General features: G+C 46.3%; 1 protein-coding gene across 3 annotated transcripts in view; it reads left to right on the forward strand.

Annotated features, from left to right (window-relative positions):
- Positions 1–3,091: 3,091 nt before the first annotated feature.
- LOC138647925 (complement factor H-related protein 1-like) overlaps positions 3,092–24,568 on the forward strand; it is a 370,015-nt gene continuing 348,538 nt past the window's right edge. For 2 of the 3 annotated variants that reach the window (XM_069737292.1, XM_069737295.1), the window contains exon 1: positions 3,092–3,245. In XM_069737292.1, coding sequence (XP_069593393.1) covers positions 3,173–3,245 — 73 coding nt within the window. In that variant the 5' untranslated portion in view covers positions 3,092–3,172. The remainder of the gene's footprint in view (positions 3,246–24,568) is intronic. The other variant, XM_069737294.1, reaches the window with a different exon arrangement.

The raw sequence follows: 24,568 nt of genomic DNA on the forward strand, positions 1-24,568 counted from the left end.
ACAAAGGAATACGGAGTATAAAATGCATATTGTGAAGTGGATTTTCATGGGCTTATCCAATATGTGGGTTCAAAGGCGTAATGGGGTACATATGAATTGGTAGCAGGGCAGGCCTTGAATTCAATGCAACACTTTTTCAGGAGTCCCCCCTGGACATCTTATGACAGGGGTATTGTGGTGCGTCATAATTCCTGGCAGCCCAACCACTCACAGCATAGGCTACAACAGCTTAGGAGACCCACTGTTTAATAATGGCCCTTTAAGAAGATTAATGCTGCCTGATGCACCAGTAAAAATAGGCTCTGTGACTTTAAGAGTCTCTCCTTCATAAATGAAACAAGATGGGTCTGCTTATGTGACACACACCACATGGCCAGCTAGGGTTGTTAAATGTTACAATGACATTTCCCAGTGAATGCATTTGTAGTGGTTAAAAGCAATGTTAAAGTTGAAAAACGCTTAAAAAACGCTGCTTCTGATCTAAGCCTAAGTGGGAGAGGACATTTTCTGTCTGGGGTTAAATGTTTGGCCTTAAAGGCAAGTCAGAAACCTGCAAAGGATGTTCCTTGATATATTTCCCAGCAAAATCCGTTTTGATTTCGTTTTAGTGTGTTTTTTGTTGCACCGGAAAAAATGGCATGAATCTCGGAAAAAAATGTTTACAGCTGTGAACTAGGAGTCCGGAATGCTTCCAGGGGCGATCCCCATGATGACCCTGTGTCTTTTGAGCGGTGTTTCCATCATTTTCAGATGTTTTTAGACCTTAAAAGGACCCCCGGGGGGATCGTGGTAAAAATATTCCTGTCTCCCATAGACTTACATTGGGCTCGTTATTCTGGGTCGAGTACCCGAGTATTCCAATCTGCTCGACCTGAGCAACGAGCACCCGAGCATTTTAGTGCTCGTTCATCACTAGTATCACACTGTTCAATATGTGGCCTGTTATTTTTTTAATCCAAAATACTGTTTAGAACTAGGTTAACAGACAGCAAATAGAGTGGAATGGAGGCCTAAAATGCCCAAATTTGCAGCCCACAGATAGATCTGGCGTCTGACATAGATACCACAATGCTCAATATCTGGCCTGTATTTCTGTACTTTTTTTACCCCAAAATACTGTTTAGAACTAGGGTAACAGACAGCAAATACAGTAGAATGGATCCCTTAAATGCCCAAATTTGTAGCCCACAGATTGCTGAGGCGTCTGACAGAGGTACCACACTGTTCAATATGTGGCCTGTATTTTTTACCTCAGAGTACTGTATAGAAGGAGGGTAACAGACAGCCAATACAGTGGAATGTAGGTCTGAAATGCCCAAATTTGTAGCCCACAGATAGATCAGGCATCTGACAGAGATATCACAAAGTTCAATATGTGAACAAGCAAAAAGAAGTGGGGCTAAGGATTGCTTTGGAATAAAATAATCAGTATTAAGATGCCAAAAAAATTCTTCCTAGCCACTGATACTTGTAATAGGCAGCAGCAGACAGTAATGGAATGGACTCTCTTGATGTATGGAATATTATCTATACACTCATATACAGTGCCTGCATGAATTGCACTGATATGTATAGAGCCACATACACTCCCCTGCCTACCTAGCACTGCAATCTATATACTCTGTAATTGGTCCTTAGAAGGACTGTTGGTTTAGCTGGATTTGTGTCAAATCTGATAGTATACCCACACTAACTGATAAAGTCCCAAATCTGACCCTATCTCGTCAGCATCTGTCCCTATACTGTCTGAATCAGGAGCTGAATGCACTGAGCAGGGCGACGGCAGGTCTCTTATAGACCTGATGATGCTGTGTGGCCAGCCAATCACTGTAATGTCACAAACCAAGATGGCTACGGCATTGCAGTGTGTGGTAGACAATCCCTGCATGTTGATTGGCTCTGTAAAGAGCGCCAATCATGCAGGGCGGAGACCCGAGCTCCCGCCGAGCAAACTCGGCAAACCGAGTACAGCGATGCTCGGGTGAGTAACGAGCATTTCCGAGTATGCTCGCTCATCACTAAATGCTACACTTGTGCATGGAGCACAATAAAGTAATGCACAAAACACTTATAGGACATTTGCCCCGCTGGCTTTGTCTGTGGACCTCAGTAATGCCCCCCCCCAAAAAAAAAAAGTATTCCAGAAGGTAAATTTTACAGCCACACTGGACATTATCTAGCTACACTATCTGACTGATAAACAACCACCTATCTAACTAGCTAAAATGTTGCTGTTAATAATGGCAGCATCAGGAGCAGCCTCTCTGCGATGTTAAAGTGTCAAAATGGCGCTAAAACAAGATGTCCGCTATTTATTTGGAGAGGGACATGTGATTTCAGCAGCCAATGACACAAGCAGTAGTGTCAGGACATTGTGGATGTTTCCTGTGCCCTGCTTGGCTAGCCGCAATGTGCACACATAAAGTTAGGAAAAAAATAATGACTGGTGTCCTGTTCTCACAAGAACACCACGCCTCTGAGCTCTGCAGCCTCCCTCCTCTCATCAAACACATGCTAAACGCTCATGATATTTTTGTGGCAACGCAAATATTTTCCCGCATTTTTACCCAATGTTTCCAATTTTGACAGATTTTATAACATTTTGCTCGGGTTTCCGATCACGAATCCGAATGTGCCATATTCGTGCCGAATGTATGTTTGGCGATCGTTTTCCGAACAAATTCGCTCATCACTACTTCCAGCATCTTATGGAAATATCACCATGATGTTTCCCCAATAGGCTGTAAAGCTTTTCTCAGTAACAACATGGTCCAAGGAAGAGAAAACCCTTCCCTCAAACACTGATAACTGATAAGCGGTATGACTGAACCCCCATCCATGCATCTATCTAGTATGGGTGGATGGGTGGGTCTGTCATACCTCTGATTGGCAAAATTTCTACTCCTTTTTAACTTTGTGTAAATATACAACCTCAAATAGTGCATATGAAATATGACCTTTGCTTAAACATTACTCAAATGATTTCAACAGAAATGCTGAGTACCTTATTTACTTTTCTCCTCTTTAAACATTAGTTATTGGATGGGATCCAGTAGTTCCAGTAAGAATCAAGGACAATTTATTTAGCGACAAATACTCAATTTTAGCTTGTTTAGTCCTGCAGAGAAAAGCAGGGCGCTGAGGACATAACAGCTCTTCTCTGAGTATCAGGATGTCTTTACTAGAATTCTTTATTCTGTTTCTAACTGCAGTTACCTGTCTTGCAGCTCCAAAGTCGAAGAATGGTAAGACATAATTTAATTTTTTCTGATTTTTTGTTCAAGTCCTCCTTCACACATTTCTGTTGATTATATATTTAGAAAGATAGAATACAAAGAAATATAAAGGTACTTTCTTTCACATGCAGCATTTTTTGAGAAATGTATAATGTAGCCCCCTCATAGAATATAATGCAGAACCCCTCTCATGGAATATAATGCATCCCCCCCATAGAATATAATGTAGCCCCCTCATAGAATAAAATGTAGCCCTCCTCATAGAATATAATGTAGCCTCCCTCATAGAATATAATGCAGCCCGCTTCATAAAATAATGTAGCCCCCTCAAAGAATATAATGCAGCCCCCTCTCATAGAATATAATGCAGCCCCCCTCATAGAATATAATATAGACCCTCTCATAGAATATAATGTAGCCTCCCTCATAGAATATAATGTTGCCTCCCTCATAGAATATAATATAGCCCCTTCATAGAATATATTGTAGCCTCCCTCATAGAATATAATGTTGCCTCCTTCATAGAATATAATATAGCCCCCTCATAGAATATATTGTAGCCTCCCTCATAGAATATAATGTAGCCTCCCTCATAGAATATAATGCAGCCCCCTTCATAAAATAATATAGCCTCCCTCATAGAATATAATGCTGCCCCCTCATGGAATATAATGCAGCCACCCTCATGGAATATAATGTAGCTTCCTTCATAGAATATAATGTAGCCTCCCTCATAGAAAATAATGTAGCCCCCCTCATGGAATATAATGTAGCCCCCCTCATAGAATATATTGCCGCCTCCCTCATAGAATATAATGTAGCCCCCCTCATAGAATATAATGTAGCCCCCCTCATAGAATATAATGCAGCTCCCCTCATAAAATAATGTAGCCCCCCTCAAAGAATATAATGCAGCCCCCTCTCATAGCATATAATGCAACCCTACTCATAGAATATAATGTAGCCTGTCATAGAATGTAATGTAGCCTCCCTCATAGAATATAATGTTGCCTCCCTCATGAAATATAATATAGCCCCCTCATAGAATATATTTTAGCCTCCCTCATAGAATATAATGTTGCCTCCCTCATAGAATATAATGCAGCCCCCTCATAAAATAATGTAGCCCCTTCAAAGAATATAATGCAGCCCCCTCTAATAGAATATAATGCAGCCCCCCTCATAGAATATAATATAGCCCATCTCATAGAATATAATGTTGCCTCCCTCATAGAATATAATATAGCCCCCTCATAGAATATATTTTAGCCTCCCTCATAGAATATAATGTTGCCTCCCTCATAGAATATAATGCAGCCCCCTCATAAAATAATGTAGCCCCCTCAAAGAATATAATGCATTCCCCTCTAATAGAATATAATGCAGCCCCCCTCATAGAATATAATATAGCCCATCTCATAGAATATAATGTAGCCTCCCTCATAGAATATAATGTAGCCTCCTTCATAGAATATAATGCAGCCCCCCTCATAAAATAATATAGCCCCCTCAAAGAATATAATGCAGCCCCCTCTCATAGAATATAATGCAGCCCCCTCATAGAATATAATGTAGCCCCCCTCATAGAATATAATATAGCCTCCCTCATAGAATATAATGCAGCCCCCTCATAAAATAATGTAGCCCCCTCAAATAAAATAATGCAGCCCCATCTCTTACAATATAATGCATCCCCCTCTTATAGAATATAATGCAGCCCACCTCATAGAATATAATGCAGCACCCCACAAAATATAATGCAACCCCCTCATAAGGTATAATGCAGTCCCCACCATAGAATATAATGTACTACCCTTCTAGGGTATACTGCAGCCCCCCTCATATAGAATAATGCGGCCCCATAGAGTATACTGTAGCCCCCCTCATAGAGCGTAATGCTGCCCCCCTAAAATGGTATGATGTAGCCCCTAGAATATAATGTAGTCCCCTAAGAGAATAATGCAGCCCCACCACAGAATATAATGTAGCCCCCATAGAGTATACTGTAGCCCCCTCATATAGTATGATGTAGCCCCCAGAATATAACGTAGTCCCCTGAGAAAATAAAGCCGTCCCCCCACAGAATAAAATGTAGCCCCCTCATAAAGTATAATGCAGCCCCTCTCCACCTTCATCATTGTTCTCCCCTTCTACCTCCATCATTGCCTTCTCCCCCACCACCCCTATCATTGCCCTTTCCACCACCTCCATCATTGCCTTCTCCTTATCCTTATCTCATTATCCTTGACACCACAACCATCATTGCTTTCTCCCCCACCATCCCCATCATTGCCCATTTGAAAGCCCCATCATTGCCCATTTCAACATCTCCATCATTGCCTCCCCCACCACCATCATTGTCCTTTCCACCACAACCATCATTGCCTTCTTCCCCACCACCCCATCATCCTTCCCCACCACCCCATCATTGCCAATCTACAATACACACATCTCCAATACACACACAGCACTGCACCCCTCTCACTCACACACAAACACATACACAAAGCAACGCACCACATACACACACACCATGGCACCACTCTCTCACACTCACACACAAAGCACCGCATTGTACCACATACACACATGCATGCAGACAGACACACAGCACCACTCACCTCTCGCTGCACATCCTGGCAGCCTCTTCCTCACCGGCAGCTTTCTGTCTGAAACAGCCACATGCTGAATGATGACGTCATCCAGCTGCGCTGTCTCAGACAGAAAGCGCAGGGCAGGAAGCAGGACGCTGGTATGTGCTCTGAGAAGTGGGTGGTGCTGTGTCTGTCTGCATGCGTGTGTGTATTTGAAGCGGTGTGGTGGTTTGTGTGTGAGTGTGAGAGAGTGGTGCGGTGGTGGTGGGGCATTACATACGGGCAGTGTTAGCTGCAGCCTGAGGCTATCGCTGCCTGCTATTAAAGTGAAATGGTATTCACTTGGTGGAGAAGCATGAATATTCATTTCTCTTTAGCAGTGGGGACAGGCGTGGCTTCCTGTCACCCGCTACTGATCCACTGGCACAGAGTGGGCCCCCTTGACTCAGTGGCCCCATAGCCACTGGCTGGGGTCCCCTAGAGCAGTGAGGACCTTAGACAGCTGCTGGCCAGTATGCCAGCAGGTGTCAGTGCCTGGGCCCACCAGAGAATCCTCCGGTTCTCCTGTGGGCCAGTATGACCCTGAATAAATGTCTCACTTCATTGTTTTTTTTGGAAAACCAGTCTGTGTTTGACTGTGAAATGATTTTAGGTTTAATCTTCGTGAGCTGCAGAGGGCCATGGTTGAATACCAGCTACACCATGCTGTCGATATTCCTGTCAGCCTTCGCACATATGAGTTGAGGAGTAGGCATGACATCTGTGCCTTTCTCCAAAATGTTGAGGACTAGTTGTAGATGGAGAGCGTCGATGATGACATAATTAGCATCACCATCTTGCTTCTACTGAAACGTTAGGTGCTCACAATTAAAGAGGAGGCTCTGCCAATAGAGCAAATTGAGATGGAGCAAGAAACTTTACTGGATGACGCAACACAGCTCAACCTCATCTCATTTTCTCAACACGGATTGAGTGATAATGAGGAGGAGAAGGAACAGGGAAGGCCATGTGCGATAATGGTGCATACCTGGTGGCAGCCTATGCTGTGGAAACCTCACACACGTGCCTTGCATGGCTCACATCCTCAACCTGATGGTACAGCAATTTCTCAGCCACTATCCCAGACTGGATGCGCTGCTGCTGAGAGCACGGTCGCTGTGTGCTCACTTCCGATGATCATACCCCACAGGTCATCGACTTGCATTGCTACAGAGGTCCTTCGGCCTACCGGTTAACACTTTGATTAGCGATGTGCTGATATGGTGGAATTCCACTCTGCACATGTTGCAGCAGCTGTGGCAGCAGCAATGAGCCCTGGTGCAGTGTGTCCTTTTGCATAACCTGTGCCTGGACATGGTGAAAATCGCACTTGAGGAGCGGGCACAGTTGAAGGACCTCTGCACTGTTTTGAAATGACTACCAACATGGTTAGCGCTGACGATGCCATGATCACCATCACTATTCCGGTCATCTACATGCTGGAGCACACTATGAATTGTCTGCGTGAGGAGGTGATGGTCCCAGAGGAAGAGTTATAAGCAGAGGAGGATACGAAGGGATAACAATATCTCAAATTTTGGTACTGCTGTAGCACAGGCAGGTACCATGGGAGGGTGGATTACAGTGATCAAGGAGGGAATCAATGTACCAGACAAACTGTTAGTGAAGATGCAGTAGCCGAAGAACAAATTGATGAGGATGAAGTGATGGACAAGCAACAGTCAGGAACTGAAGAGGATAATGATATGCTCACTGTTGTCCCTAATTGGCGGGAGGAAATGGAGGAATCAGCCTTGATTGTTACCCCGATACCAACACAGCATGGACTTTGACATCATGGAAGCACCAGACTCATGAGCGCATACTTGCTGCACCGTCTTTAGCACGATGCCCGTATCCTTAGGATGTGAAATAGTGCTGACTACTGGGTTTCCAATCTGTTAGATCCAAAGTACAAGAGTAAATTTAGCCAGCTGCTTCCCTCCTAGGATGGGTGCATGCTGGAGTATCAAAACACCCTTGTAGACAATATTAAGAGTGGTTTTCACCAAAACTTCCCAGTTGTAGATGCCCAACCCTGGGAACGTTACAGCATCATTGCCAAAACATTAGCAGCAGCAGTGTAAGTGGCATAAGCAATTTCTTTGAGTCGTTTCACACAATTTTTGGTGTTGAATGATGTATCAGGGCTCCCAGGTAAGAAGGCTTACACCACTCCCTTAGCCATCATGTCTTAATTGAAACTTCAATTCAAATCTCTAAATGCTGGCCCAGACCCTGATACCTCATTCATGGTACATGGCTGACTTCTGCTGTGCCATTATCAAATTTATACTGTAGGTGAATTGATCCCACATTTCCTGTTACCTCCCCCTAATTTTGGAAAATATTTGTACTCCAAGTTGGGTCTCCTTCATCTGTGGTACCTGTTGCAGTATGGCTCCCAGACCGTCAGGTCTGCAATTACTTTAGTCAACTAACAGTGTTACTATCCTTACATTTTTCTAACATTAGTGCTTTACCAAGCAGATATTTGTGACACCTTAGTCTTGCTGGGAAAAGCAAATTGAGCTGTTGCATGAGGTAACAGGGCACCCATCATATCCAGCCTACACTGGTGCCCCATGCCACTGTTAGATCCATGGTACAAAAGTCTATGACATTTATTTTTTGAAATGTGGAGACTACAAGTTGGATGTCCATCTGGTGGGTTGTCTGTATAAGTATGGCTCCCAGACAGGAAGGCCTGCACTCACTTTCAGTCAACTACCTGTGTTACTTTTCTTACATTTTTCTACCAATAGTACCGCATGAAACTGATGTCTGTGCGATCTGAGTGTGGCTGTAATTAAAAAAAAAAATTGGAAGTGTTGCGAGGTATTAGGTCTGCCAGCTAAGAAGGCTTACACTGCTCCCTTAACCACCAGGTCCTCATTAAAACTTAAATTCCAAGCTGTAAATGCCCTGATACCTCATGCTTTGGCTGACTGCTGCTTTGCCATTTGTACATTTCTACTGTGGGTCAATTGATGCCTGTGTTCATGGTGTCTACCTTTAATTTTAGCTGTTTGGGAAGCTTTTCGTCAGCCTTCTAGGCATTGTGCATATGTTTGGTTTTGCCTCTCATTGAATCTAATGGGGTTCAGGTATGTTCAGCGAACATGTTCGGCGAATGTCTAAGAGTCTGGCAAATCGAAGGGAATCACACCTTGAAAGGTTCACTCATCTCTAATAGACACTTTCCCATTTTGTTACTGATTATTGGGAACATTGTATGCACACATACTGTACCTATTACAAATGTTGGCCTAGCTTAAATTGTCTTGAATTCAGGATCAGTAAAAAGGGAAATGAGCACCTTAACAGTCAACAGATTGCCAATTTCAGAGGGAGCAGAAGAAAACACACATCTGTCTATTGCTGTCTTAGGCTAAGTTTACATTTATGTTCGGCAGCCCTGCATTGGGCTGCTTACTTTTTCCAATCATATCCACACAGCTGCGCATGCATTGTTACCGCCTCCGCCGCTGCTCTGCGTCGATGCTCTCCTTCAACGGTTGCGGTGCCTGATGCTGTCACGGCGCGCTCCAGCCGCTCTGTCTCTAGGTCTGGGCGCGCCGTCCCTTCTCTCCCTGCTGCTGCGCGTTCCCGGCGCTTTACTTCCAGGTCCAGGCATCTCAAGCCCTCTCCTTCACTTCCGGTGCCTGCTCCTCTTGGAAGTGTGCTGGGACTGCGCAGGCGCTCTAGACTCTCTGGAGGTCGCAGGCGCATTTCTCCTGTTTCTCCTTCCTGGGGTCAGCCAGGTCAGTAATCTCTGCAACCAATCCCGCTCCTGCCCCAGCTATAAGAGGCAGGTTCTCCTGTCTTTCTGCACCTGATTGTTATAGCCTATGCTGTCACATCTGGCCCTTCCTGCTTAGAGTATTGTTCTCTCTACATTAGGTTCTTCGCCTTCGTTCTCCGCTCATTGGTATCCTCCCAGTTTCCTTTGTTTTTCCCTGGTCGCTCTCTTTCCTTGTGTCATATTTTTTACCCTTTGTCTTTCCTCAGTCTCCCTCCGCTCCAGCTACCTCGTCCTCCTGATTGGCTGCAGTCTTCCTGGGTTTCACGCCAATACTTCCTTTCCAGCGTCTCCAGACTCTCCTTTCTTCCTTCTTGGAGCCGTCCCTCTAGGTACTCCACTGTGGGTAAGTAACCTCTGGGCCTGCTCCTGACGGTCCCTGTATAGGGGTCGGTACTACTCTAGGTCCGCTCGCCCAGGGGTAGGTCTCCCCACGGTCCAGAGGGTCCACTCTAGGTTTCTGTTCTGCCCATTATATGCATCCTGCGTACCTATCTTTAACATTGGATACGCAGGGACATGTGTTTGTCTGCAGATGCGTCCGCATGCGTTGTTTGACGTGCCCGCCGACCGCATGGGAACACAACATGTTGCGCTCGGTGGCATGTCAATACGACGAATCCGCAGACCAACACATGTCCCTGCTTACCCAATGTTAAAGACAGGTACACAGGACCCATGCGCAGCCGTGCGGATATAAAGAGAAAAAGTATGCAGCCTTACGCAGGGCTGCCGAACGCAAATGTGAACTTAGCCTTAGATTGGCAACTGAACTCAACAGCCTTATTGGCATGGGAACGCAACATGTTGCGTTCGGCGGCATGTCAAAATGACGCATCCGCAGACCAACGCATGTGCCTGCTTACCCAATGTTAAAGAAAGGTACACAAGATGCATGTGCAGCTGTGCGAATATGAAGGGAAAAAGTAGGCAGCCTTACGCATGACTGCCGAATGCAAATGTGAACTTAGCCTTAGATTGGCAACTGAACTCAACAGCCTTATTGGCATAAATTAAGCTTTCAAGTCAGACAATCCGATGGCTTACGGTTCTGAATATGTGTGACAGCTGATTCTTCCCCTACTGCACATCTATGTGGAAAAAAGGATCTGATTTGTTGGATTTTAACTTCAAGTTGAAGGTAAAGAGTAGGGTTGAGCGACCTTGACTTTTTTAGAGTCGAGTCGGGTTTTGCAAAACCCGACTATCTCAATAGTCGGGTCGAGTGAAATCAGCCGATTATGACGTAAAGTTGGGATCGACCGAAACACGAAACCCAATGCAAGTCAATGGGGCAGCATAGTCGGCAGTGAGTGGGGGCCAGGAAAACACCTAGAGTGCCCATTTTAATGCCAAAACCATGCATTCTTCTTAATGGGGCTTGTCAATCCTAATTTCCCTTATAATAATAGTTAAGGTAAGGTAAGTATTTAAACTTTGCAAGTGCTGTGATCCTGAGCAAGCAGGGGGGGCCCACTCGTTGGCATTGGCCCTGGCACAGGGCCCCTCAAAGTACGGCGGTGTGTTTGCACGGCGGGGGCGCCTCCCACCGGCAGCAACACTTTTGCGTACTATGAGGGGCCCTGTGCCAGTGACGTCGCCAACGAGTATTCCTCCCCTCACCTGATGAAGGAACCTGCACTTTCATCTGCACCTTCCTCTTTGTCCCCGTGTAAGGTGGTATGGTATGCGGGAAGAGGAACCTGACTTTCAGCAGGGTCACAATCTTGCTGTGTAGCGTGCACGGGGAATGTTGCGTTATGGGTTAATGTACCAGCAGACTCATCTATCACTGGCTGGGCAATGGGCAGGATGAGGAGGAAACACAGATATAGGCCCCAAGAATAAAGTGGTTTAAATGCAGTTCAAAATTGGTAAGAGGACTAACCAGGGGGCATTGCTTTGTTCAGTGGAGGACTGTTGTGAATTCTGTGGCTGAGTTCACTTCTGTGGTCACAAGTGGTATTGCAGTCTCTGGGCTTCCTCCCTCAGGTGTTTTGGTGAGCTCGTTGGCTGCCTTGCTATTTAGCTCCACCTGAGTCTGTCTTCCTTGCTCCTTGTCAATGTTCCAGTGTTGGATCTGAGCTACTGCATCTTTCCTTGGGCCTGCTGCTCTGCTAGATAAGTGCTTCTAGTTTGTTTTCTGTTTTTTCTGTCCAGCTTGCTATTAACTTTTGCTGGAAGCTCTGAGAAGCAAAGGGGTGCACCGCCGTGCTGTTAGTTCGGCACGGTGGGTCTTTTTGCCCCTTTGCGTGGTTTTCGTTTTAGGGTTTTTTGTAGACTGCATAGTTCTCTTTGCTATCCTCGCTCTGTCTAGAATATCGGGCCTCACTTTGCTGAATCTATTTCATTCCTACGTTTGTCTTTTCATCTTGCTAACAGTCATTATATGTGGGGGGCTGCCTATTCCTTTGGGGTATTTCTCTGAGGTAAGTCAGGCTTGTATTTCTATCTTCAGGCTAGTCAGCTCCTCAGGCAGTGCCGAGTTGCATAGGTAGTGATAGGCGCAATCCACTGCTGCTTATAGTTGTGTGAGGATAGATCAGGTACTGCAGTCTACAGAGATTCCACGTCTCAGAGCTCGTCCTATTGTTTTTGGTTATTGCCAGATCTCTGTATGTGCGCTGATTACTGCACGCTGTGTTGCCTGATTGCCAGCCATAACAGTACAAGGAGCCAAACCAATGATTCCCAATAGAGGGAAAAAAGAAATCCTGACATCATTTTTTTTTCTTAGCTCTGTCTTCAGTCTTTTTTTTCCCCTAGACATTAGAGTGCTTCAGGACACAGCTGTGGACATGGATATTCAGGCTCTGTGCTCCTCAATGGATAATCTCGTTGTAAATGTACAAAAGATTCAAGATACTATTGATCAGAAATCGATGCTAGAACCAAGAATTCCGATTCCTGATTTGTTTTTTGGTGACAGAACTAAGTTCCTGAGCTTCAGAAATAATTGTAAGCTATTTTTGGCCTTGAAACCTCATTCTTCTGGTAATCCTATTCAACAGGTTTTGATTATTATTTCTTTTTTGCACGGCGACCCACAGGACTGGGCGTTTTCTCTTGCACCAGGAGATTCTGCATTGAGTAATGTTGATGCATTTTTCCAGGCGCTGGGATTGCTTTACGATGAGCCTAATTCAGTGGATCAGGCTGAGAAAAATCTGCTGGCTTTATGCCAGGGTCAGGATGATATAGAAGTATATTGTCAGAAATTTAGGAAGTGGTCAGTACTCACTCTGTGGAATGAATCTGCACTAGCGGCTTTGTTCAGAAAGGGTCTCTCTGAAGCTCTTAAGGATGTAATGGTGGGATTTCCTATGCCTGCTGGTTTGAATGAGTCTATGTCCTTGGCCATTCAGATCGGTCGTCGCTTGCGCGAGCGTAAATCTGTGCACCATCTGGCGGTATTGTCTGAGAGTAAACCTGAGCCTATGCAGTGCGACAGGACTATGACTAAAGTTGAACGGCAAGAACACAGACGTCTGAATAGACTGTGTTTCTATTGTGGTGATTCTACTCATGCTATTTCTAATTGTCCTAAACGCACTAGGCGGTTCGATAGCTCTGCCGTTATTGGTACTGTACAGTCCAAATTCCTTTTGTCCATTACCTTAATGTGCTCTTTGTCATCGTATTCTGTCATGGCGTTTGTGGATTCAGGCGCTGCCCTGAATCTGATGGATTTGGATTATGCTAAACGTTGTGGATTTTTTTTGGAGCCTTTGCGGTGTCCTATTCCGTTGAGAGGAATTGATGCTACACCTTTGGCCAAGAATAAGCCTCAGTACTGGGCCCAGCTGACCATGTGCATGGCTCCTGCACATCAGGAAGTTATTCACTTTCTAGTACTGCATAATTTGCATGATGTGGTCGTGTTGGGGTTGCCATGGCTACAAACCCATAATCCAGTATTGGATTGGAACTCTATGTCGGTAACCAGCTGGGGTTGTCAGGGAGTACATGGTGATGTTCCATTTTTGTCCATTTCGTCATCCATTCCTTCTGACATCCCAGAGTTCTTGTCGGACTTTCAGGATGTATTTGAAGAGTCCAAGTCTGATGCCCTACCTCCGCATAGGAATTGTGATTGTGCTATCGATTTGATTCCTGGTAGTAAATTCCCTAAGGGTCGTTTATTTAATTTGTCCGTACCTGAACACACCGCTATGCGCAGTTATGTGAAGGAGTCCCTGGAGAAGGGACATATTCGTCCATCGTCGTCACCATTGGGAGCAGGGTTCTTTTTTGTAGCCAAGAAGGATGGTTCGCTAAGACCGTGTATTGATTACCGCCTTCTTAATAAGATCACTGTTAAGTTTCAGTATCCCTTGCCATTGATTTCTGACTTGTTTGCTCGGATTAAGGGGGCTAGTTGGTTTACTAAGATTGATCTTTGTGGTGCGTATAATCTGGTGAGAATCAGGCAGGGAGATGAATGGAAAACGGCATTTAATACGCCCGAGGGTCATTTTGAGTATCTGGTGATGCCGTTCGGACTTGCCAATGCTCCATCTGTTTTTCAGTCTTTTATGCATGACATTTTCCGTGAGTATCTGGATAAATTCTTGATTGTTTACTTGGATGACATTTTGATCTTCTCAGATGATTGGGAGTCTCATGTGAAGCAAGTCAGAATGGTTTTCCAGGTACTGCGTGCTAATTCCTTGTTCGTGAAGGGATCAAAGTGTCTCTTCGGTGTGCAGAAAGTTTCATTTTTGGGGTTCATCTTTTCCCCTTCTACTATCGAGATGGATCCGGTTAAGGTTCAGGCCATCCAGGATTGGACTCAGCCGACATCTCTAAAAAGTCTGCAGAAATTCCTGGGCTTTGCTAATTTTTATCGTCGCTTCATCTGTAATTTTTCTAGCATTGCCAGACCATTGACCGATTTGACCAAGAAGGGTGCTGATTTGGTTAATTGGTCTTCTGCTGCCGTGGAAGCTTTTCAGGAGTTGAAGCGTCGTTTTTGCTGTGCCCCTGTGTTGTGTCAACCGGATGTTTCTCTTCCGTTCCAGGTCGAGGTTGATGCTTCTGAGATTGGTGCAGGGGCGGTTTTGTCACAGAGAGGTTCTGGTTGCTCAGTGTTCAAACCATGTGCTTTCTTTTCCAGGAAATTTTCTGCTGCTGAGCGTAATTATGATGTGGGCAACCGAGAGTTGCTGGCCATGAAGTGGGCATTCGAGGAGTGGCGTCATTGGCTTGAGGGTGCTAAGCATCGCGTGGTGGTTTTGACTGATCATAAGAACCTTACTTATCTTGAGTCTGCCAAGCGCTTGAATCCTAGACAGGCCCGTTGGTCGTTATTTTTTGCTCGTTTTGATTTTGTGATTTCATACCTTCCGGGCTCTAAAAATGTGAAGGCGGATGCTCTGTCTAGGAGTTTTGTGCCCGACTCTCCGGGGTTATCTGAGCCGGCGAGTATCCTCAAGGAAGGAGTCATTGTGTCTGCCATCTCCCCTGATTTGAGGAGAGTGTTGCAGAAATTTCAGGCTAATAAACCTGATCGTTGTCCGGCTGAGAAACTGTTCGTCCCTGATAGGTGGACTAGTAAAGTTATCTCTGAACTTCATTGTTCGGTGCTGGCCGGTCATCCAGGAATCTTTGGTACCAGGGAGTTGGTTGCTAGATCCTTCTGGTGGCCATCTCTGTCACGGGATGTGCGTGCTTTTGTGCAGTCCTGTGGAATTTGTGCTAGGGCTAAGCCCTGCTGTTCACGTGCCAGTGGGTTGCTTTTGCCCTTGCCGGTCCCGAAGAGGCCTTGGACACATATTTCGATGGATTTCATTTCTGACCTTCCCGTTTCTCAAAAAATGTCGGTCATTTGGGTGGTCTGTGATCGCTTTTCTAAAATGGTCCATCTGGTGCCCTTGGTTAAATTGCCTTCCTCCTCTGATTTGGTGCCTTTGTTCTTCCAGCATGTGGTTCGTTTACATGGCATTCCTGAGAATATTGTTTCTGACAGAGGTTCCCAGTTTGTCTCGAGGTTCTGGCGAGCCTTTTGTGGTAGGATGGGCATTGACCTATCTTTCTCCTCAGCCTTCCATCCTCAGACTAATGGCCAGACCGAACGAACCAATCAGACCTTGGAAACATATCTGAGATGTTTTGTTTCCGCTGACCAGGATGATTGGGTGTCATTTTTGCCGTTGGCTGAGTTCGCCCTTAATAATCGGGCCAGCTCGGCTACCTTGGTCTCTCCATTTTTCTGCAATTCTGGGTTCCATCCTCGTTTCTCTTCAGGACAGGTTGAGTCTTCGGACTGTCCTGGTGTGGATTCTGTGGTGGACAGGTTGCAGCAGATCTGGACTCAGGTAGTGGACAATTTGACCTTGTCCCAGGAGAAGGCTCAGCTTTTCGCTAATCGCAGACGCCGTGTGGGACCCCGACTTCGTGTTGGGGATCTGGTTTGGTTATCTTCTCGTCATATTCCTATGAAGGTTTCCTCTCCTAAATTTAAACCTCGTTTTATTGGTCCGTATAGGATTTCTGAGATTCTCAATCTGGTGTCTTTTCGTCTGACCCTCCCAGACTCCTTTTCCATACATAATGTATTCCATAGGTCGTTGTTGAGGAGATACGTGGCACCTATGGTTCCATCTGTGGAGCCTCCTGCCCCTGTTTTGGTGGAGGGGGAATTGGAGTATATTGTGGAGAAGATTTTGGATTCTCGTGTCTCTAGACGGAAACTCCAGTATCTGATCAAATGGAAGGGTTATGCTCAGGAAGATAATTCCTGGGTTTTTGCCTCTGATGTCCATGCCCCAGATCTTGTTCGTGCCTTTCATGTGGCTCATCCTGGTCGGCCTGGGGGTTCTGGTGAGGGTTCGGTGACCCCTCCTCAAGGGGGGGGTACTGTTGTGAATTCTGTGGCTGAGTTCACTTCTGTGGTCACAAGTGGTATTGCAGTCTCTGGGCTTCCTCCCTCAGGTGTTTTGGTGAGCTCGTTGGCTGCCTTGCTATTTAGCTCCACCTGAGTCTTTCTTCCTTGCTCCTTGTCAATGTTCCAGTGTTGGATCTGAGCTACTGCATCTTTCCTTGGGCCTGCTGCTCTGCTAGATAAGTGCTTCTAGTTTGTTTTCTGTTTTTTCTGTCCAGCTTGCTATTAACTTTTGCTGGAAGCTCTGAGAAGCAAAGGGGTGCACCGCCGTGCTGTTAGTTCGGCACGGTGGGTCTTTTTGCCCCTTTGCGTGGTTTTCGTTTTAGGGTTTTTTGTAGACTGCATAGTTCTCTTTGCTATCCTCGCTCTGTCTAGAATATCGGGCCTCACTTTGCTGAATCTATTTCATTCCTACGTTTGTCTTTTCATCTTGCTAACAGTCATTATATGTGGGGGGCTGCCTATTCCTTTGGGGTATTTCTCTGAGGTAAGTCAGGCTTGTATTTCTATCTTCAGGCTAGTCAGCTCCTCAGGCAGTGCCGAGTTGCATAGGTAGTGATAGGCGCAATCCACTGCTGCTTATAGTTGTGTGAGGATAGATCAGGTACTGCAGTCTACAGAGATTCCACGTCTCAGAGCTCGTCCTATTGTTTTTGGTTATTGCCAGATCTCTGTATGTGCGCTGATTACTGCACGCTGTGTTGCCTGATTGCCAGCCATAACAGAGGACAACTGTAATGAGAGGCTGACACAGAGAGTAGGCCCAAATCAGTAATTAGTCTAAATGCAGTTCGAAATTGGCAACAGTAGTAAACAGGCGGCACAGCTTTGTTCAGTGGAGGAGAACAGCGAGGAGCGGCAGACACCAATAGTAGGCCCCAACCCAACTAGTAGGCCAAATGCAGTCTAACATTAACAACTACTTAACGAGAGCCTGAAAATGGAATTTCAGGACAGGAAACCAGGAGAACAGCAAGGAGCGGCAGACACTGTTAGTAGGCCCCAACCCAACTAGTAGGCCAAATGCAGTTGTTCCATTTAACAACTATTTAACAAGAGCCTGAAGATAGAAGCTCAGGAAAGGCAACCTGGAGAACACCTTGGAGTGGAACACACCGTCTCTACACCCCTGACCCAACTTGTAGGCCGCATGCAGTGTTGTTTTCAACAACTACTAAACGAGAGCCAGAAGATTGAAGCAATGGAGAGGCAACCTGGAGAACACCTTGGAGCGGCAGACACTGGTAGTAGGCCCCAACCCAAGTACTAGCCCCACTGCAGTTAGATTTACAAAAAAATACTAAACGAGAGCCTGAAGATCAAAGCTCAGAAAAGGCAACACGGAGAACACCTTGGAGCGGCAGACACTGGTAGTAGGCCCCAACCCAAGTACTAGCCCCACTGTAGTTAGATTTAAAAAAACTACTAAACGAGAGCCTGAAGATCAAAGCTCAGAAAAGGCAACCCGGAGAACACCTTGGAGCGGCAGACACTGGTAGTAGGCTTTAAACCCAAAATTTTGGTCAATGGAGTTTATAAAATGTTCCAGGGGTACACAGGCAGCATTGGTGTGGTAAGCGGAGGAGTAGTAGAAAGAACGGACCGCAGACAGGTTTTAAAGGCCTAACATAATAAAACTGGGCTGTAGGCAGTTTATAATTGGTTCCAGGTGTACACGGGCAGCAGTAGACAGGTCAGTGGAGGCCTAGTGGAAGGAGGGACCGCAGACAGGCTTTGAAGGCCTAACATAAAAAAAATTGGGCTGTAGGCACTTTAAAATAGGTTCCAGGGGTACACGGGCAGCATTGGTCTTGTCAGTGGAGGAGTAGTAGAAAGAACGGACCGCAGACAGGCTTCGAAGGCCTAACATACAAAAATTGGGCTGTAGGCACTTTATTATTGGTTCCAGGGGTACACGGGCAGCATTGGTCTGGTCAGTGGAGGAGTAGTAGAAAGAACGGACCGCAGACAGGCTTCGAAGGCCTAACATAATAAAATTGGGCTGTAGGCACTTTATAATTGGTTCCAGGGGTACACGGGCAGCAGTAGACAGGTCAGTGGAGGCCTAGTGGAAGGAGGGACCGCAGACAGGCTTCGAAGGCCTAACATAAAATAATTGGGCTGTAGGCACTTTTAAATAGGTTCCAGGGGTACACGGGCAGCAGTGGTCTGGTCAGTGGAGGAGTGGTAGAAAGAACGGACCGCAGACAGGCTTCGAAGGCCTAACATAATAAAATTGGGCTGTAGGCACTTTATAATTGGTTCCAGGGGTACACGGGCAGCAGTAGACAGGTCAGTGGAGGCCTAGTGGAAGGAGGGACCGCAGACAGACTTCGAAGGCCTAACATAAAAAAAATTGGGCTGTAGGCACTTTAAAATAGGTTCCAGGGGTACACGGGCAGCAGTGGTCTGGTCAGTGGAGGAGTAGTAGAAAGAAGGGACCGCAGACAGGCTTCGAAGGCCTAACATAAAAAAATTGGGCTGTAGGCACTTTATAATTGGTTCCAGGGGTACATGGGCAGCATTGGTCTGGTCAGTGGAGGAGTCGTAGAAAGAAGGGACCGCAGAGAGGCTTCGAAGGCCTAACATAAAAAAAATTGGGCTGTAGGCACTTTAAAATAGGTTCCAGCGGTACACGGGCAGCAGTAGACAGATCAGTGGAGGCCTAGTGGAAGGAGGGACCGCAGACAGGCTTTGAAGGCCTAACATAAAAAAAATTGGGCTGTAGGCACTTTAAAATAGATTCCAGGGGTACACGGGCAGCAGTGGTCTGGTCAGTGGAGGAGTAGTAGAAAGAAGGGACCGCAGACAGGCTTCGAAGGCCTAACATAAAAAAATTGGGCTGTAGGCACTTTTAAATAGGTTCCAGGGGTACATGGGCAGCATTGGTCTGGTCAGTGGAGGAGTAGTAGAAAGAACGGACCGCAGACAGGCTTTGAAGGCCTAACATAACAAAAATTGGGCTGTAGGCAGTTTTAAATAGGTTCCAGGGGTACACGGGCAGCAGTGGTCTGGTCAGTGGAGGAGTAGTAGAAAGAAGGGACCGCAGACAGGCTTCGAAAGCCTAACATAAAGAAATTGGGCTGTAGGCACTTTAAAATAGGTTCCAGGGGTACACGGGCAGCAGTGGTCTGGTCAGTGGAGGAGTAGTAGAAAGAAGGTACCGCAGACAGGCTTTGAAGGCCTAACATACAAAAATTGGGCTGTAGGCACTTTTAAATAGGTTCCAGGGGTACACGGGCAGCATTGGTCTGGTCAGTGGAGGAGTAGTAGAAAGAACGGACCGCAGACAGGCTTCGAAGGCCTAACATAAAAAAAATTGGGCTGTAGGCACTTTTAAATAGGTTCCAGGGGTACACGGGCAGCAGTGGTCTGGTCAGTGGAGGCCTAGTGGAAGGAGGGACCGCAGACAGGCTTCGAAGGCCTAACTTAAAAAAATTGTGTTGTAGGCACTTTTAAATAGGTTCCAGGGGTACACGGGCAGCATTGGTCTGGTCAGTGGAGGAGTAGTAGAAAGAATGGACCGCAGACAGGCTTCGAAGGCCTAACATAATAAAATTGGGCTGTAGGCACTTTATAATTGGTTCCAGGGGTACACGGGCAGCAGTAGACAGGTCAGTGGAGGCCTAGTGGAAGGAGGGACCGCAGACAGGCTTCAAAGGCATAACATAAAAAAATTGGGCTGTAGGCACTTTTAAATAGGTTCCAGGGGTACACGGGCAGCATTGGTCTGGTCAGTGGAGGAGTAGTAGAAAGAAGGGACCGCAGACAGGCTTCGAAAGCCTAACAAAAAGAAATTGGGCTGTAGGCACTTTAAAATAGGTTCCAGGGGTACACGGGCAGCAGTGGTCTGGTCAGTGGAGGAGTAGTAGAAAGAAGGTACCGCAGACAGGCTTTGAAGGCCTAACATACAAAAATTGGGCTGTAGGCACTTTTAAATAGGTTCCAGGGGTACACGGGCAGCATTGGTCTGGTCAGTGGAGGAGTAGTAGAAAGAACGGACCGCAGACAGGCTTCGAAGGCCTAACATAAAAAAAATTGGGCTGTAGGCACTTTTAAATAGGTTCCAGGGGTACACGGGCAGCAGTGGTCTGGTCAGTGGAGGCCTAGTGGAAGGAGGGACCGCAGACAGGCTTCGAAGGCCTAACATAAAAAAATTGGGTTGTAGGCACTTTTAAATAGGTTCCAGGGGTACACGGGCAGCATTGGTCTGGTCAGTGGAGGAGTAGTAGAAAGAACGGACCGCAGACAGGCTTCGAAGGCCTAACATAATAAAATTGGGCTGTAGGCACTTTATAATTGGTTCCAGGGGTACACGGGCAGCAGTAGACAGGTCAGTGGAGGCCTAGTGGAAGGAGGGACCGCAGACAGGCTTCAAAGGCATAACATAAAAAAATTGGGCTGTAGGCACTTTTAAATAGGTTCCAGGGGTACACGGGCAGCATTGGTCTGGTCAGTGGAGGAGTAGTAGAAAGAACGGACCGCAGACAGGGTTCGAAGGCCTAACATAAAAAAAATTGGGCTGTAGGCACTTTTAAATAGGTTCCAGGGGTACACGGGCAGCAGTGGTCTGGTCAGTGGAGGAGTAGTAGAAAGAACGGACCGCAGACAGGCTTCGAAGGCCTAACATAATAAAATTGGGCTGTAGGCACTTTATAATTGGTTCCAGGGGTACACGGGCAGCAGTAGACAGGTCAGTGGAGGCCTAGTGGAAGGAGGGACCGCAGACAGGCTTCGAAGGCCTAACATAAAAAAAATTGGGCTGTATGCACTTTAAAATAGGTTGCACAAAAACCCAGACTCATAATATTTAGGTAGCCAGGAACAATGCCCAGGCCCCTATAATAACCCACTCCTAATAAACTAAGAACATAGGAGGACCACAGGAGTATATAGGAAAGTACAAAGTTTATTACAGAAAAAAACACATTAAAAACTACACATTAAAAGACACCAAATGAAATAACCAGGGACACCTAACCCCAAATGACATCAATTCATCTACTATATAAAATATAGCAATAGTGCCAAGTTATAATGAATTGATATGGACAATGGAAGATCCGTGCCCATCACCACCTGCCTCACAATAAAGCAATAACGTCTGATCCACCCATATAAGTACTTGGTATTATAACACATGCTCCATTATTCCAGACCCGACTATTATACACCATGTAGAGGCTGGGATGTGAACGATATCACAGGAGGTACATAAAAAAGTCATATGTCGATCAACGTGGCCAAATATCCCTCCAGATATAAATCAAATCCGGATCTTACCATGCAGGACGGGTCCCTGGATGAAGCGCAACCCCCGACGCACGTTTCGCCGCTCCTATACTCGGCTTTCTCAAGGGGAGTGCTTTGTTCCTACAACCAGGACCTTATATCATCACTTCCTGGGTCACATGATAATCATGTGACCACAGGCTGTGTAGCGCTGTGTGTAGCGGCGCATTCGCCGGCGGCCCATCCCCCCGTCACCTCCCCAAGCCCGGCACACGTCAGCAACAGGCGAGTGGCCGCATGGAAACCATAGCGACCAAATCGCCCGCCGCAGACGCACACGGGCCGGACCCAGAGGGCGACGAGGGGCGGAGCAAGCCGGCGCACGCGCACCACAGCAAGTGTAGCACAGCTTACAAATATGACATGATTACAAAGAAAGATGGACCTCAGTCAGCGCATACATTTAAATCAACTATTGTGAGAGGGACAGTGTCAGAACGTAATAGCGCACTCAGAAAATGCCAGCAATTGTAACATAATATTGTAACATTAGCAGTCCATGGCGATTCCATAGTGTGGCAATATCCCCACGTTCCTTATGTCCCACTCATAGGTCCACATCACGAAAGAGAAAGATAGTAGGTCCAGTTATGATGTATACTAGATAAAAAACACAAAATACAAGAAAAATAAATATACAAATATACAAAGAAACAAAACACCACAGACAGAGGGGAACAATATAATAAACGCGGGCCATGTGCATATATAAATGTCTGAAACACTTTACAGGAATGGGGCAAAATTCAAAGCCTCGTTGAGGCCATGGGGTTTAACTGTGTCTAGGGTCACAATCCATTTAAGCTCTCTTTGTGCCAGGAGCTGTTTCACATTTCCACCTCGTATACCCATATGGACCACTTCGATCCCCCTAACCATAAAGCTCCTAGGGTCACAATTGTGAACTTCCCTAAAATGTTTAGGGATCGTGGTTAGCTCCGATACGTCTGCCACTGTCCTGGCCGCGCCAATGCCCCGCACATGCTCCCTCACTCTCACTCTTAATTCTCTTGACGTCAAGCCTACATAAATGAGTGGACACCCACAAGTGGCATAATATACCACATTCCTGCTACTGCAGGAGATATATTCTTTAATTTGGAATTCTCTTGTACCGTCAGCAGAGTGAAAGGAGGTGCTGCGCAGGACATTGGCGCAGGCAAGACAGTGGCCACAAGCATGACAACCCCTATTCGGTCGTGTGGAACCAAAGAGGCCTGTTGTGGGTGCCGTGTAATGGCTTCTCACTAAGAGATCTTTCAAGTTTTTGGCCCTACGTGGGGTCATGCGAGGATAATCGGAAAGGTACGGACCCAGGGAGGGTTCCGTGTTGAGGATACGCCAATGTTTCCCAAGGATGGCTCTGATGTTGTCCCATTCATGGTTGTACTCCGATATAAACCTGATTGTTTCATCTCCAACATCCCTCCTCCTTTTGTTATAAAGCAGATGGTTCCGTGGGGTTCTCCTGGCCCTGTTATACCCGTACCGAACACACCGCCTACTATACCCCCTCTGGTGGAACCGTTCACTGAGGTCCTCGGCCTGTTTCTCAAAGGTATGGTCAGTGGAGCAGATCCGCCTCATCCGGAGGAACTGTCCGACCGGGACGGCTCTAATCGTGGCTTGGCTGTGCCCCGATGACGCATGAATCAATGAGTTCACCACCGTTTCTTTCCGAAACACATCTGTTTCGATGGATAAATCAGAACTAACCTTAAGACAAATATCCAAAAAATCGATGGTATCATAATCATACTTGTAGGTAAGCCTGATATTAAATGAGTTAGAATTGAGCACAGCCATAAAATCCTTGAGTTGTTGTTCCGTTCAACGCCAAAAAAATAAAACATCGTCAATATAGCGCAGCCAGCACAGCACATGGTCGGCGGCCTCCGCCCCCGCGTCCCCAAAAACCAACCTCTCCCAGAACCCCAGGAAGAGGTTGGCATATGCGGGCGCGCAGGCCGCACCCACGGCTGCGCCGCGCTTTTGTTGGTAAAACGAATCCTTAAAAGTAAAAAAATTATGCGTTAGAACGAATTCCAACAACTCAAGGATAAGCTCACACAAAGAGCCGTCCAGGTCGGAGGTCCCCAGGAAAAAGCGGACCGCCCGTAGACCATCAGTGTGTTCGATACAGGTATAAAGGGCCTCCACATCAGCTGTTACGAGGAGAGTCCCACTGTCCACAAAGACCCCGTCAACCCTAGTCAGGACGTCCGTTGTGTCTTTCACAAATGATGGTAATGTCTCAACCAATGTTTTCAGATAATGATCTATAAATTTACACGCAGGGTCACATAAACCCTGCATTCCGGACACAATCGGACGCCCCGGGGGGTTGACTGGGTCCTTGTGGACCTTAGGTAAGAGGTAAAATGTTGGTACCTTGGGATATACGACCATCAGGCCATCCAGGACTTTTTTGTTAATTATCCCCTCTTCAAACGCTCGACACAGAATTTTCTGTAGCTGCACAGAGAAGGAGCTCACCGGGTTATGGGTAAGCCTTGCATATACCGTCTCATTACGGAGCTGTTTATATGCCTCCTTTTCATATTTCTCCACCGGCCAGATCACGATGTTTCCCCCCTTGTCAGCAGCCTTAAAAACCACATCTTTCCATGATTGAAGTTGGCCTATGGCATCTCTCTCATTTTTTGTTAAATTATCAAACTGCCTCCTCGTGGACAGTTTCCTGAGGTCCTCTGTTACCAAT

Source organism: Ranitomeya imitator, chromosome 8 (assembly GCF_032444005.1).
Source record: "Ranitomeya imitator isolate aRanImi1 chromosome 8, aRanImi1.pri, whole genome shotgun sequence".
NCBI classification, from domain to species: domain Eukaryota; kingdom Metazoa; phylum Chordata; class Amphibia; order Anura; family Dendrobatidae; genus Ranitomeya; species Ranitomeya imitator.